Here is a 16,401-nt window from a genome sequence, read left to right on the forward strand (position 1 = left end):
AACCGGGCACTGTGGCTCACACCTATAATCCCAGCACTTTGGAGGTTGAGATGGGCAGATCACCTGTGGTCAGGAGTTTGAGACTGGCCTGGCCAACATGGCAAAAACCCATCTCTACTAAAAATACAAAAAAAATTAGCTCCATGGTGGCGTGTGCTTTTAATCCCAGCTACGCAGGAGGCTGAGGCAAGATAATCGCTTGAACCAGGGAGGTGGAGGTTGCAATGAGCCAAGATCATGCCACTGCACTCCATCCTGGGCCACAGAGTAGGACAGCATCTCAAAAAAAAAAAATATATATATATATATGTGTGTGTGTGTGTGTGTGTGTGTGTGTGTGTGTGTGTATGTGTATACATATATATGTATATATATATATATTTATTTATTTTATCCAAGTATTTGATTAAAAAGTCAAGTACGACTAAAAGCCTTGTAATAAGTAGCTGTCATTCTGGGATCTCCCTTTACCATTGTCTTGGTGAATGCAATCCCTTTGCATTTTTGTGTTGATAATCCTATTTTCTCTATGCCATGCCTACATTATTTTTTGTTTGCTTTTGAATTTGGTGGAGCACATCCTCTAGTAGCTTTGTGAAAGTAAATGGAAAGTAAACATTTAATGATATCTTTCAAGACTCAAAATGGAGGGTTCTCTATGCTACCCTCACATTTGATGCAATTGCGGGTTACAAATATTTTTTCATCAGAATTTGGAAAACAGTGATTGCACTTCTGTCATCTGACTTTCGGTACTGCTGAGTCCAAAGCCATTTTGTTTCTGCTTCCCTGTAAATGACCAATCTTTTTGTCCACTCAGAAAGCTTGTAGGGTCTTGTTTGTCACTATTGCTTTGAAATTTCACAATTTTACTCCTATTTACATCTATTTATGCTGCAGGGAGCTTTGTGAACTCTTTGAGCTTAGAAACTCAGGCCCTCAGTTCTAGGAAATTGCTTGAATTATTTTGTTGATGATTTCTTTCCCTTGCTTTCTCTGTTCTCTCTTTCTGGAACTTCCATTATTTAGATTTTGGGCCTTTTAAACTGATTCTCCATTTTTTTAAAGGATTTTCTTTATTTTCCTTGCTTTGGTTTTTATTCTGAAGAATTAGGAGACTTCTTCAACTTCATCTTTCAGTCAGTTTATGTTTTCATTTCTGTTCTCATGTTTAATTTCCAAACACTCTTTTATTTAAAAAAAAAATATAGCATTCTTTTTATTTTTTTGAGATGGAGTTTTAGTCTTGTTGCCCAGACTGTAGTGCAATGGCATGATCTCGGCTCACTGCAACCTCCACCTCCCAGGTTCAAGTGATTCTTGAACTTCAGCCTCCTGAGTAGCTGGTATTACAGGCATGTGCCACCATTCCCGGCTAATTTAGAATTTTTAGTAGAGATGGGTTTCACCATGTTAGCCAGGCTGGTCTCGAATTCCTGACCTCAGGTGATCCACCAGCTTCAGCCTCCCAAAGTGCTGGAATTACAGGCGTGAGCCACCACACCCAGCCTAAAAGTAGAGCATTCTTGTTTCCAGAATTGATATCTTTTCTTATCTCTAAGGAAGTTAATGATAGGCTTTATTTGAATGTTTTTTTTCTCTGTATTTGGTCTCTTTTTTCCAGGTGGCCCTTTGCCCCATTTTCTCCCCCTTTTATGTTAGAGGTTTTCCTTGCATATTTGATCATCCTGGGAGGTCTGCTCATATTTATGATTGGGGAACTAAAAGGCTTACTAGCATTTTAAGCTCATTGGTAGTGGACAGTTCAATACTTTAAATAAATTTATAGAGTTGGGCAGCCATCACCTGAAAAAGTTGCCTGGTGCTCTTTTGCCATTTATTCAAACTCCCATGCTCAGCCCTCCCCATGCTCAGCCCTAGGAAACCACTGATCTGCTTTTAGTCTTTAGAAATTTGCCTTTCTAGACATTTTATATAAATAGACTCATACAATATGTAGTCTTTTGTGTGTAGCTTCTTTTACTTACCTTTGGAGTTTGTCTGTGTTATAACATGTATCAGTATGGTATATTTCATTTCTTTTTATGTCCAAATAATATTCAGTTATATGGATACACTACATTTTATTTATCTTTTTATCAGTTGATGTGTACTTGGGTTTTTCCTACTTTTTGATCATTATGAATAATGCAGTTATAAACATTCATGTACAAGGTTTTGTGTGGTTTCATTTCTTCCAAGGATATATCCAAGGAGAGGAATTGCTGGGGCATGTGGTTAACTTTATGTTTAACCTTTTGAGGAAGCGATAGACTTTTTTCCACCATGCTGGTACCATTTAACATTCCCACCAGCAGTTATGAGGGTTCCATTTTCTGCACATCTTTGCCTGTTCCTGTTGTTGTCTGTTTTTTGATTATAGTCATTTTTAGTGGATGTGAAGTGGTATCTCATTGTGATTTTATTTGGATTCCCTAATGGATAATGATGTTGAACATCTTTTCATGTGCTTATTGGCCATTTATATATCTTCTTTGAAAAAATGTCTTGCGTATTATTAATCTCTAATTTAATTCTACTGTGATCAAATCTAATATTTTATGTGATATTTTTTTCAACTACACATGGATCATTCTTTTAAAATTTATTGAGATGTGTTTTATGCCCTAGCATATAGTCTATCCTGGAGAATGATCCATGTGTAGTTGAAAAAAATATGTATTCTATAGACATTGGTTGGAATGTTCTTTATATGTTAGGTCAGTGTTGTTCCTTTATTCTTGCTCATTTGCCTTCCAGTTCAGTTATTATTGAGAGTGGAGTAGTGAAATCTCCAACTATAATTAAAATTGCTAACTATAATAAAATTGTCTCTTTCTCACTTTAATTCCAACATCTCTTGCTTTATGCAGAACTACTTTGTTAGGTGTACATGTTTCTATTGTTATATTTATAATTGTTATAATTGATAGAATTGGTATATCAATTGTTTTGACTTTTTATCATTATGAAATGTCTCTGTTCTCAAATGATGTTTCATCTCTTAACGTCTTTTTTTGTATTAGTATAGCCATTTTGGCTCTCTTATGGTTACCATTTGCATGGTACATATTTTCCTATTGTTTTGCTTTCAATTTATTCATGTATTTGAATCTGTAATGTGTCTCTTGTAGATAACATATAGTTAAATCTTGTTTTTCTTTTCAGTCTGACAATTTCTGCCTTTTGATTGGAGTATTTAGACTATTCATGTTAATGTAATTACTGTTAGGTTTGGACTTAATGTTTACCCATTTCCTGTTTATTTTCTGTATGGATTCTGACTTTATTCCTCTTTCACTGCCTTCTTCTTTATTAATATTTTTACTGTATCATTTAAATTCTTTTTTAAACTGTATTTCTTGGTGGCTATTTCAGGTCTTACACATTTTAATTTATTTCAGTCTACTTCAGATTAATAGTAACTGAATTCCAATAAAATATATAAACTTTGCCTCAGTATATCTTCATTCCCTGCCCCTTCTTTGTGCTCTTACTGCCATTCATTCATATACACAAAAGTGTATGAATGTGTGTGTGGGTGCATGTATGTACTATGCATGTTAGAAGCCTAACAATTGCTTTATACATTATGTTTTTTAAAGAAGTCAATGGAAGAAGTAACAGGTATTTTTTAAGAGTCTTTCATGTTAATTTACATATTTTCCATTTCCTCTATTCTCCATTTTTACTTGTGGATTCGAGTTGCTGTTTGGTATTACTTTCTTTTGGTCTCATGGATTTCTTTCAGTATTTCTTGCAAATCAGGTCTAATAGCAATAAATTTTCGTTCTCTTTGTTAATCGGGAATGTCTTCATTTCATCTTCGTTTTGAAGGATAGTTTTGTTGGGTAAAGAAGTGCTTGGATTACAGCTGTGAGCCACCCGTGCCTAGCCTCCATTTTCAAATTCATTGATTCTTCTGCCATATAGATCCCCTTGTTTATCTCTCTGGTGAGTTTTTCTTTCTTTTTTTTTTTTTTTGAGACGGAGTTTCGCTCATTACCCAGGCTGGAGTGCAATGGCACGATCTCGGCTCACCGCAACCTCTGCCTCCTGCGTTCAGGCAATTCTCCTGCCTCAGCCTCCTGAGTAGCTGGGATTACAGGCACGCGCCACCATGCCCAGCTAATTTTTTGTATTTTTAGTAGAGACGGGGTTTCACCATGTTGACCAGGATGGTCTCAATCTCTTGATCTCATGATCCACCCATCTCAGCCTCCCAAAGTGCTGGGATTACAGGCGTGAGCCACCGCGCCCGGCCTCTGTTGAGTTTTTCATTTGTTATTTTATTCTTCAGCTGCAATATTTCCATTTGGTCCTTATGCAGTTATTTCTACTGAGAGTTGATTCATTGTTATTACATTTTTCTTTTAACTCTTAAAACACGGTTTCTTTTAGTTTTTTGAATGTTTTTATTTCTGAGTTGAAATCTTCATTCTCTAAAACCAACATTTGGGGACACTCAGAGATTTTTCTATTGATTGCTTCCCCCCCCGCCCCAGCTCATGCTTTCCTGTTTCTCTCCATGTCTTTAATTTCTTGTTGAAAATTCAATATTTAGATAATATTCTGTACCAATTCTGGATATTGATAGCCCCTCCCCCCAAAAAGTTGCTAGCGCTTTGTTTATTTGTTGGTTTTGTATTAACTTACTGGGGATAAATCTGTGAAATATGTCTCTATCTGTGGTCATTGATGTCTTTACTTAGTTATTGTTGTTGTTGTTGTTGTTGTGTTGTTTTGTTACAGCCTGGCTTTCCAGAGGTTGCCTCTGTGTTTGCTTAGCTGAATCTTCAGCCAATTATTTGACAGAGATGGTGCTCAAAACCTTCAACTCTGTAAGGCTTCTTTCCTCTACTAATGGATCTGTGTGTGGCTGGGGGAGTATATTTACTGTTTAGGCCTTTTTCAAGTTGGTCCCAGCTTTTACTTTTTGTTGGGGTCTTTTGAATCTTTTATGTGCATGCACACAGCCAGGCATGTGTAACTAGCATAAGGGTTTTCTAGTATCTGCTATGCCTCTGAACAGCCTTAGCCAGAAATTAGTTTGCCCTGCTCAAGACTGTAGCTTCAGGCTAGTGAGCTGAATGGTTGGCCCTCTGCCACTACCACCTTTGGAAGTCACTTCTAATGACAATGCCACTGGGCCTGGGCATTACCCACATCTCTAGATGAAAATAAACATTTTTGGACTATGCAGTTATGCCCTGGTCTTCCCTGGTAGAATCCCCACACTTCTAGAGCTGGGGATTGGATGCATGGGAGCATCCCTTGCTGAGAATGTCAGAGATTCTCACTACATATATATATATATATATATATATTTTTTTTTTTTTTTTTTTGAGACAGATTTTCACTCTTTTACCAGGTGCCAGGCTGGAGTGCAGTGGCACGACCTTGGCTCATTGCAGCCTCCACCTCACAGGTTCAAGCAATTCTCCTGCCTCAGCCTCCTGAGTAGCTGGGACTACAGGCGCGTGCTACCACACCCAGCTAATTTTTTTGTATTTTTAGTAGAGACGGGGTTTCACCATGTTGGCCAGGATTATCTTGATCCCTTGACCTCGTGGTCCACCCGCCTTGGCCTCCCAAAGTGGTGGGATTATTTTTAACCCAAAGTTCAGGAGTTTATCGGTCATAAGCACTTCTCAGTGTTTTGTTGACCTTTGTTGGATTTCCAGAGAACTGAAATGGTTTTGTCAATTTTATCCAGATTTATAGTTGCTTTTTAGGGAGAGGATTTGCCAGTCTTCTCTCTCTGCTATACCTGTCAGTCTACTTATACTATTCTTAAGATAATAAAACGATCAAAAACGGATTATTCCGGGCTGTAATAAAAGATGCATTCACGAAGGCAAGACTGGGGGCCCAAAAAGCAATGAGGAAGACTTGTAAAGGATTGGTAAAGGTAAGAAATCATGGTGCCTAAGTGAAAGCAGTGGTTGTGAAGCTAAGGAACAGAGGGTTTAATGGAAAGAACTTCTTGAATCCTGATATGGTTTATTTTCCATTTTACCATATTGCTTCTCACGGAGTGGGGAAAGAATTTTATGTTTAGTCAGGTATCATCCTTGGTCTCCCTATCCCAAGGAAGACTAACAAGTTGACCTTGTAGGGTCAGCATAGTCTTCCTACTGGGACAGAATGCTTAGGGAGTACACCCTGGCTACTATCTCCTCTCTGGGTTGGGTTGTCACATTTCAGTGGCCATTTTCAGTCTGTTTGCATTATATCCTTCTGAGCTGCCCAGAGCCTTGAGGTATGATTCCATACCTAGTTATTTTCCTCTTCACTCTTTTCCTTGACCTTAAAACTTTTATTCGATCAGGCAGCAGCCACCCAAAATTGCCTTAGGGTATAGTCTTACCCTTCACTATCTTAGCTGAACCTTGGAGCCTTCCCAAGGTGGTTTTTAACTGGCCTGTCTATAATGAGAGCTGGTTTTGATCATGTTGAAGATACAATAAAGCAAACAAGCTTTTATATGGTGCAAAAAATCATCAGACCCACTAATTTTTACTGTAGAATGTAGGTTAATGCTTTAAGCCAGTTAATAGTACGGTTCTTCGCCATTTTGGTTTCTTCCTTCACAATCCTGTTCCCATTATCTCCACTTTTTCAATTATTGAGTGCCCCATCATTTAGATATTTCATTCCAGTTTATACTACTATTGGATAAGGCATATTCATTTAGCAATCCTATACTGAGCACTTTCTAATCATCTGGCCAACATCATTATCATAGCTAATATTTGAGTATTTTAAAAATGAATTTTTCGTTTTTTTAATTTTTTTATTGCATTTTAGGTTTTGGGGTACCTGTGCAGAACATGGAAGACAGTTGCATAGGTACACACATGGCAGTGTGTTTTGCATCCTTTCTCCCCTTCACTCACACTTGGCATTTCTCCCCAGGCTATCCCTCCCCAGCTCCCCCGCCCCGCTGGCCCTCCCCTTTTCCCCCCAGTAGACCCCAGTGTTTAGTACTCCCCTCCGTGTGTCCATGTGTTCTCATTTTTCATCACCTGCCTAGGAGTGAGAATATGCGGTATTTCATTTTCTGTTCTTGTGTCAGTTTGCTGAGAATGATGTTCTCCAGATTCATCCATGTCCCTCCTACAAACGACACGAACTCATCATTTCTGATTGCTGCATAATATTCCGTGGTGTATATATATGTGCCACATTTTCCCAATCCAGTCTATCATCAATGGGCATTTATTTGGGTTGGTTCCAGGTCTTTGCTATTGTAAAGAGTGCTGCAATGAACATTTGTGTGCATGTGTCCTTACAGTAGAACGATTTATAGTCCTTTGGATATATACCCAATAATGGGACTGCTGGGTCAAATGGAATTTCTATTTCTAAGGCCTTGAGGAATTGCCACGCTGTCTTCCACAACGGTTGAACTAATTGACACTCTCACCAACAGTGTAAAAGTGTTCCTTTTTCTCCACATCCTCTCCAGCATCTGTTGTCTCCAGATTTTTTAATAATCGCCATTCTAACTGGCGTGAGATGGTATCTCAATGTGGTTTTGATTTGCATCTCTCTAATGACCAGTGATGATGAGCATTTTTTCATACGATTGTTGGCCTCATATATGTCTTCTTTTATAAAGTGTCTGTTCATATCCTTTGCCCATTTTTGAATGGGCTTGTTTGTTTTTTTCCTGTAAATCTGTTTGAGTTCTTTGTAAATTCTGGATATCAGCCCTTTGTTAGATGGGTAGACTGCAAAAATTTTTTCCCATTCTGTTGGTTGCCGATTCACTCTAGTGACTGTTTCTTTTGCCGTCCAGAAGCTGTGGAGTTTGATTAGGTCCCATTTGTCTATTTTGGCTTTTGTTGCCAATGCTTTTGGTGTTTTGATCATGAAGTCCTTGTCTACTCCTATGTCCTGGATGGTTTTGCCTAGATTTTCTTCTAGGGTTTTTATGGTACCAGGTCTTATGTTTAAGTCTTTAATCCATCTGGAATTAATTTTAGTGTAAGGTGTCAGGAAGGGGTCCAGTTTCTGCTTTCTGCACATGGCTAGCCAGTTTTCCCAACACCATTTGTTAAACAGGGAATCCTTTCCCCATTGCTTGTTTTTGTCAGGTTTATCAAAGATTGTATGGTTGTAGATATGTTGTGTTGCCTCTGATGCCTCTGTTCTGTTCCATTGGTCTATATCTCTGTTTTGGTACTTGTACCATGCTGTTTTGATTATTGTAGCCTTGTAGTATAGTTTGAAATCTGGTAGTGTGATGCCCCCCACTGTGTTCTTTTTGCTTAGAATTGACTTGGCTATGCGGGCTCTCTTTTGGTTCCATATGAAGTTCTTGGTGGTTTTTTCCAGTTCTGTGAAGAAAGTCAATGGTAGCTTGATGGGGATAGCGTTGATTCTGTAAATTACTTTGGGCAATATAGCCATTTTCACGATATTAATTCTTCCTAACCATGAACATGGAATGTTTCTCCCTCTGTTTGTGTCAGCTCTGATTTCGTTGAGCAGTGGTTTGTAGTTTTCCTTGAAGAGGTCCCTTACATTCCTTGTGAGTTGTAGTCCTAGGTATTTTATTTTTATAGCAATTGTGAATGGCAGTTCATTCTTGATTTGGCTCTCTTTAAGTCTGTTATTGTGTAGAGGAATGCTTGTGATTTTTTCACATTGATTTTATATCCTGAGACTTTGCTGAAGTTGCTTCTCAGTTTCAGGAGTTTTTGGGCTGAGGTGATGGGGTCTTCTAGGTATACTATCATGTCATCTGCAAATAGAGACAATTTGGCTTCCACCTTTCCTATTTGAATGCCCTTTATTTCTTTTTCTTGCCTGATTGCTCTGGCTAGAACTTCCAGTACTATATTGAATAGGAGTGGTGAAAGAGGGCATCCTTGTCTAGTGCCGGATTTCAAAGGGAATGCTTCCAGTTTTTGCCCATTCAGTATGATATTGGCTGTTGGTTTGTCATAAATAGCTTTTATTATTTTGAGATACATTCCATCGATACCGAGTTTATTGAGGATTTTTAGCATAAAGGGCTGCTGAATTTTGTTGAATGCCTTCTCTGCGTCAATTGAGATAATCATGTGGTTTTTGTTTCTGGTTCTGTTGATGTGGTGAATTATGTTTATAGACTTGCGTATGTTGAACCAGCCTTGCATCCCCGTGGTGAATCCTACTTGATCATGATGGATAAGTTTTTTGATTTGTTGTTGCAATCGGCTTGCCAATATTTTATTGAAGATTTTTGCATCTATGTTCATCATTATTGGCCTGAAGTTTTCTTTTCTTGTTGGGTCTCTGCCGGGTTTTGGTATCAGGATGATGTTGGTCTCATAAAATGATTGCGGAAAGATTCCCTCTTTTTAGATTATTTGGAATAGTTTCAGAAGGAATGGTACCAGCTCCTGTTTTTGTCTCTGGTAGAATTCGGCTGTGAACCCATCTGGACCTGGGCTTTTTTTGTGTGGTAGGCTCTTAATTGCTGCCTCGACTTCTGACCTTGTTATTGGTCTATTCATAGTTTCAGCTTCCTCCTGGTTTAGGCTTGGGAGGACACAGGAGTCCAGGAATTTATCCATTTCTTCCAGGTTTACTAGTTTATATGCATAGAGTTGTTTGTAATATTCTCTGATGATGGTTTGAATTTCTGTGGAATCTGTGGTGATTTCCCCTTTATCATTTTTTATTGCATCTATTCGGTTGTTCTCTCTTTTCTTTTTTATCAATCTGGCTAGTGGTTTGTCTATTTTGTTGATCTTTTCAAAAAACCAGCTCTTGGATTTATTGATTTTTTTGCAGGATTTTTCGTGTCTCTATCTCCTTCAGTTCAGCTCTGATCTTAGTTATTTCTTGTCTTCTGCTGGGTTTTGAGTTTTTTTGATCTTGCTCCTCTAGCTCTTTCAATTTTGACGATAGGGTGTCAATTTTGGATCTCTCCATTCTCCTCATATGGGCACTTATTGCTATATATTTTCCTCTAGAGAGTGCTTTAAATGTGTCCCAGAGATTCTGGCATGTTGTGTCTTCTTTCTCATTGGTTTCAAAGAACTTCTTTATTTCTGCCTTCATTTCGTTGTTTACCCAGTCAACATTCAAGAGCCAGTTGTTCAGTTTCCATGAAGCTGTGCGGTTCTGGGTTGGTTTCTGAATTCTGAGTTCTAACTTGATTGCACTATGATCTGAGAGACTGTTTGTTATGATTTCAGTTTTGCATTTGCTGAGGAGTGCTTTACTTCCAATTATGTGGTCAATTTTAGAGTAGGTGTGATGTGGTGCTGAGAAGAATGTATATTCTATGGATTCGGGGTGGAGAGTTCTGTAAATGTCTATCAGGTTTGCTTGCTCCAGGTCTGAGTTCAAGCCCTGGATATTCTTGTTGATTTTCTGTCTGGTTGATCTGTCTATTATTAACAGTGGAGTGTTAAAGTCTCCCACTATTTATTGTGTGGGAGTCGAAGTCTCTTTGTAAGTCATTAAGAACTTGCCTTATGTATCTGGGTGCTCCTGTATTGGGTCCATATATGTTTAGGATTGTTAGCTCTTCTTGTTGTATCAATCCTTTTACCGTTATGTAATGGCCTTCTTTGTCTCTTTGTTGCTTTAAAGTCTATTTTATCAGAGATGAGAATTGCAACTCCAGCTTTTTTTTGCTCTCCATTTGCTTGGTAAATCTTCCTCCATCCCTTTATTTTGAGCCTTTGTGTATCCTTGCATGTGAGATGGGTTTCCTGGATACAGCACACCAATGGGTTTTGGCTTTTTATCCAATTTGCCAGTCTGTGTCTTTTGATTGGTGCATTTAGTCCATTTACATTTAGGGTTAATATTGTTATGTGTGAATTTGATACTGCCATTTTGATGCTAGCTGGCTGTTTTGCCTGTTAGTTGATGTAGATTCTTCATTATGTTAATGCTCTTTAGCATTCAGTGTGATTTTGGAATGGCTGGTACTGGTTGTTCCTTTCTATGTGTAGTGCGTCTCTCAGGAGCTCTTGTAAAGCAGGTCTGGTGGTGACAAAATCTCTGAGTAGTTGCTTGTTTGCAAAGGATTTTATTTTTCCTTCACTTATGAAGCTCAGTTTGGCTGGATATGAAATTCTGGGTTGAAAGTTCTTTTCTTTAAGGATGTTGAATATTGGCCCCCACTCTCTTCTGGGTTGTAGAGTTTCTGCCGAGAGATCTGCTATGAGTCTGATGGGCTTCCCTTTGTGGGTGACCCGACCTTTCTCTCTGGCTGCCCTTAGTATTTTCTCCTTTATTTCAACCCTGGTAAATCTGACGATTATGTGCCTTGGGGTTGCTCTTCTTGCGGAATATCTTTGTGGTGTTCTGTGTATTTCCTGGACTTGAATATTGGCCTGCCTTGCTAGGTTGAGGAAATTTTCCTGGATAATATCCTGAAGAGTATTTTCCAGCTTGGATTTATTCTCTTCATCACATTCAGGTACACCTATCAAACGTATATTACGTCTCTTCACATAGTCCCACATTTCTTGGAGACTTTGTTCATTCCTTTTTGCACTTTTTTCTTTAATCTTGGCTTCTCATTTTATTTCATTGAGTTGATCTTTGACTTCTGATATCCTTTCTTCTGCTTGGTCAATTCGGCTGTTGAAACTTGTGCATTTTTCGTGAAGTTCTCGTGTTGTGTTTTTCAGCTCCTTCAATGCACTCATATTCCTCTCTAAGTTGTCCATTCTTGTTATCATTTCCTCAAATCTTTTTTCAAGGTTCTTCGTTTCTTTGCATTGATTTAAAACATGTTCTTTTAGCTCACAAAAGTTTCTCATTATCCACCTTCTGAAGTCTAATTCCATCATTTTATCACAGTCATTCTCCGTCTAGCTTTGTTCCCTTGCTGGTGAGGAGTTTTGGTCTTTTGTAGGAGTCGCGGTATTCTGGTTTCGGGTGTTTTCCTCGTTTTTGCGTTGGTTTCTTTCCATCTTTGTGGATTTATCCACCTGTCGTCTGAGTAGTTGCTGACTTTTCAATTGGGTCTGTGAGTGGATGCCCAGATTGTTGATGATGAAGTATTTCTGTTACTTGGATTTCCTTCTACCAGTCTAGCCCCTCCACTGTACAACTGCTGAGGTCCACTCCAGGCCCTCCTTGTCTGGGGTGCACCTACAGAGGCTGCGGAACAGTGAGGGATGCTACCAGTTTCCTTTTCTGCTATCTTTGTCCCAGAATGATGCCTGCCAAATGTCAGTCTTCCGGATATAGAGGGGTCAGGGAGCTGCTTGAGGAGACAGTCTGTACTTTATAGGAGCTCAAGTGCTGATCTGTGAGCTCTGTTGTTCATTCAGGGCTGTTAGGCTGCTACATGTATTTCTGCTGCAGCAGAACTCATAAAATAAACCCTTTTTTTCTCAGATGCTCTGTCTCGGGGGGTTGGGGGTTTCTTTATGTGTCCGTTGCGCTGTCCTGCCCAGCTATGAGGCAGTCTAGTCACTATTTGCCTGCCAAGGCTCCGCCCCGCTGGTGTGAGGTCCGCCCTGTTGCTGCAGGCTCTGCCCTGCTGCTGCGGTCTCCACCCTGCTGCCACGGGCTACGCCCTGCGACGGAGTCTCCCGTAGTTTTATCTCATTTAACCTAACACTAACACTAAAGTAAGTATTAATAGTGGCTCTATTTAATAATTGAAGAAACTGAGAAGAGAGTTAATATCTCACCCAGAACTCATAGTTTGTAAGTGATAAAGGCATGATTTGATTCTAAGCTAGTTGATTACAAAAACTATTATTCTGTCCTGCCTGATAAAACAGACAGTATTGGAGACAATTATAAAGTAGCCAGTGATACTGTGTTAGTTTTTCTAATGAAGAAGAAAAAGAGAAAAGAAGGAAAAACGAACTAAAAATTGATATCAGTGGAAAAGTACATAAAGTATATTCCAACAGAGGATATTTGAGATCTATCACTAGAAGAACAATTGAGGAAGTTTCAAGAAGAAAGAACTTAAAAAGTAGGTGTATAGACAGAGAAGTTTTCAGTGTATTTATTCCTTATTGTCATCTGGTAGCATGCTAAAAATGTACATCTTTAAGCAAATGCCCAAATTGCAAGGATATAATCCAGGGTACCCTTCATACCTTTCCATAATAAAGAAAATCCAAACTGGTGGTTGAATTTATATAGAAACACCTTTGAAATATTGAACCATTGATGCTATCTGAAGTTAAGATATAGATTCTTAAATTAGTAACATTTGTATTCTACAGTGTTTTGGTTCTAGTATCTTGTTTTTAGAAAAAAGTAGACAGGATCATAGATTGCATTTAATACTCTGCCTATTTGCAGTAGAAAACTTGCCTATGATGAATATTTTTGTACTTAAGGCAGTGGAAATGGTATATTAGTATATATGTATGAACATATGAGGAATACAAGTGCTATTTATACAACATTTCAGGGAGTAATAAATTTGGTACTCTTTCTGAAAGCTTTGAGTACTCTCTCAGACTGTAAATGAACTGAGAACCAGGAAACCTTGAGTTTGTTAGAGGTATAGGTGCAGATTTTCTTTGGTGCTTTTCACTATTTTGTTATAGGAAATTGAAGTTTATTGCCAATGATTAAAAAAAACCTTTTCTCTAATTTGTGAGAAACATCTTAATAAAATACTTTAGAAAGAAAAAAATGTATAGAGTACATCACTGTTCTACTCACAGTCCTCTAGTGGTTTCTTATTCTAGGTATAAACTCCAAAGTTTTTATTATAGCATCTCTGACTTTACATAATCTGATTCCCAGCTAATTTTCTGACCTTGTTTCTTTCCTTACTTCTCCTTACTTTGTTACAGCCACATAGGTAGAATTCCTAAGGGTTGTGGAAATACATGAAGCACATTTCTGTCTCAGAGTCTTTGAACTTCTTCATTTGCCAGGAATATCCTTTTCTCAGAGAGCCCTGTGGCTCGCTCCCTTAATTCATTCAGGTCACTGTTATACGACATCTCATTAGAGAGGCTTGCCCATGCTATCCTATGTAAAATAATATCTCCCACCCCCTCAACCAATCTCTGCTTCTATATGGAGTAGACACTTTGGTGATTGTTTTTTACTCTTTTCTCTTCTAGAATGAATGTAAGTCATAGGACCAGGGATGTTATCTGTTTTATTCTTTATTATAGCCCCAGAGCCTAGAACAGAGTCTGGCACACAGTGAATGGGATGGATGGATAGATGGATAGATGGGTAGATGGATGATGAATTGGAATGTCTGGCTTTGGTTTAAAACTGCGATTTGTGGTATTAGACATAATGATAATTTAATTGATTCCTTACATCTCTCTAGCTCTTTACCATTTTCAGTGATTTTATGTTCACTTTGCCTCATGTCATCCATTCATTGGCTCTCTGAGCTAGGCAGAAAGCTGTAGTCATTATCCCTATTTTATAAATTAAAAATGTGAGACTTAACTTAGACCCTTGCCCAAGGACACAGGGCTAAGAAGTAAAAATCTGGGTAATAATCTAGCTCTTTCTCTCTCTGACAGATGTTATTATCAATGCCCAAAGCTGTCACCTATGGAAAACAGAATCTTTTACTGGGGAAGGTGATGAAATCCCCTTCTCTACAGTTTTATAAAGCAAGCAAACCTAGTGTTTATAGTATACATGAGGGGAACCCCAGGGCTACCTGATGGTGAAGAACCATGCTGAGTCAAGTTTATTCCCACATTAGGTTTTTAGTTAAATTCTGTTGAGTGGAATAGTGGGGAGAAAATAAATTAGAACAGAAAATATCAAAATATACATTTGACAGGGAAAGAACCTCTATTGACTTTTGAACTGAAAGCAACTTAAGGTCATCACTCAGATTACACCACTCCTCTTCCTTCACATTCCTCAGGTGATTAAACTTCAGATTAAGAGGACAGATTTATTGCCTGTGATCACCACAACTTCTTACATATGCCCAGCACTGTCAGTTTTTAAGTTATGCCTTGTGCTGGAGGCCCTGTTAAAATCTATGAGATTGCCAGTTTTTCTTACTTTAGAATGTCAAATGTGGTAAAAGACAGTTTCCCACACTCAGTAGCTCTAGTATTTTATTCCTTAGTTCTTCCATTTATCCCATTTTCTGACTCTTGGTCTTCCTCTTAGGAGGCTCCAGGTGTCAGGCAGGAGGGGCCCTCATCCTCTGTCTATCTCCTATACCAGATGATCACTACCATAGGAGATGGATCATCTTTTTCATCTTTGTACCTTTATGTCAACAGTATCTATCATAGTGTCTTACTGAGCACAAAGTAGGTGCTCTGAAAATACCTAAAACTATTGAATTATATCAGTATATATTAAAAGATCCTTATTGCCTCTCTAGTTCTGTGCTGATCAAATGATAAAGCCATTTGATCTCTATCAAAAACCTCATGTTTTGGAGGCATTTTGTCTCTTGATTCCGTGTAATAAACAGTAATGGTATGCTATTTTTGACTGGACATATCCTAAAAACTGCCATTCTTGGCCCAGCTCTGTTACAGTTTGCATGGGGAAATCAGGTTGTCACAGATTGTGAGCAGATTGAATTAGTGGTAAATTCCATTCCAGAGTAGGGGAGAAGCTTAGGGAAATAGATCGTATCCAGTCTGGATAGAAACTCATTGTCCTCTTCAGACAACCTGATCTTGATGCTGATGTTCTGTATCTTCAGGTTGAGGCGAGGATCCCTGGTGATGTAATGGGTTCAGGAGATTTTTGCAAAGAAATGAAAAGGACAGGGCAAAAGCCTGCTAAGACTGCCGTTTACCGTATCAGGAGAGAATAAGAAATTATAATGATAAATTTTGAAAAATTAGAAATTTTTGATCCCTTCCCTATATTTTATGCCTTATTTCCTATTCAGTATGAAGAGTGAAATTCATAGAATAAGAAGGTATTATGAGGTTGTCTTCAGGATTGGAGAAGAGGCAGGTAGAAAAGCTATAAGCTAGCTGTAAGCTACCTTCTCATTCACAGTTAGGTTTTGGGTGGGGGAAGGGAGCCCCAAGGGACTGAGTGGTTAGTGATGGCTAAAAGAAGAGAGAGAATCAGATTGAGTTCCTGAGACAAGCTACACAAAGGTGAGAGCTTGGAGGCTAATGTGAATTTCAGAAGGAGTATCAGGATGGGGTTTCTCGTGGGGGTTTGGTGATCCTGATAGTTAAGTTCCAGGGCAGCTGGACCAGATGCATCTGGCTTTTCTTCTTTGCACAGAATGTGAAGGCTGTGTCTGAGACTCCTGCAGTGCCACCAGTTTCAGAAGATGAAGATGATGATGATGATGATGATGATGCTACCCCACCACCAGTGATTGCTCCACGCCCAGAACACACAAAATCTGTGAGTCTTTGGGGACCTGGCCAGTTTTGTGATTTATTAGAGTGAGTGGGGAGAGGGAGGAGTTGGTGCTGAGACCTAGAAGTT

General features: G+C 38.7%; 1 protein-coding gene across 3 annotated transcripts in view; it reads left to right on the top strand.

The window, feature by feature from the left end:
- PAK1 (p21 (RAC1) activated kinase 1) overlaps window positions 1-16,401 on the top strand; it is a 97,346-nt gene that overhangs the window by 48,533 nt on the left and 32,412 nt on the right. For all 3 annotated transcript variants that reach the window (XM_078340154.1, XM_078340155.1, XM_078340156.1), the window contains one exon: window positions 16,192-16,317. In XM_078340154.1, coding sequence (XP_078196280.1) covers window positions 16,192-16,317 — 126 coding nt within the window. The remainder of the gene's footprint in view (window positions 1-16,191; window positions 16,318-16,401) is intronic.

Source organism: Callithrix jacchus, chromosome 10 (assembly GCF_049354715.1).
Source record: "Callithrix jacchus isolate 240 chromosome 10, calJac240_pri, whole genome shotgun sequence".
NCBI lineage: Eukaryota > Metazoa > Chordata > Mammalia > Primates > Cebidae > Callithrix > Callithrix jacchus.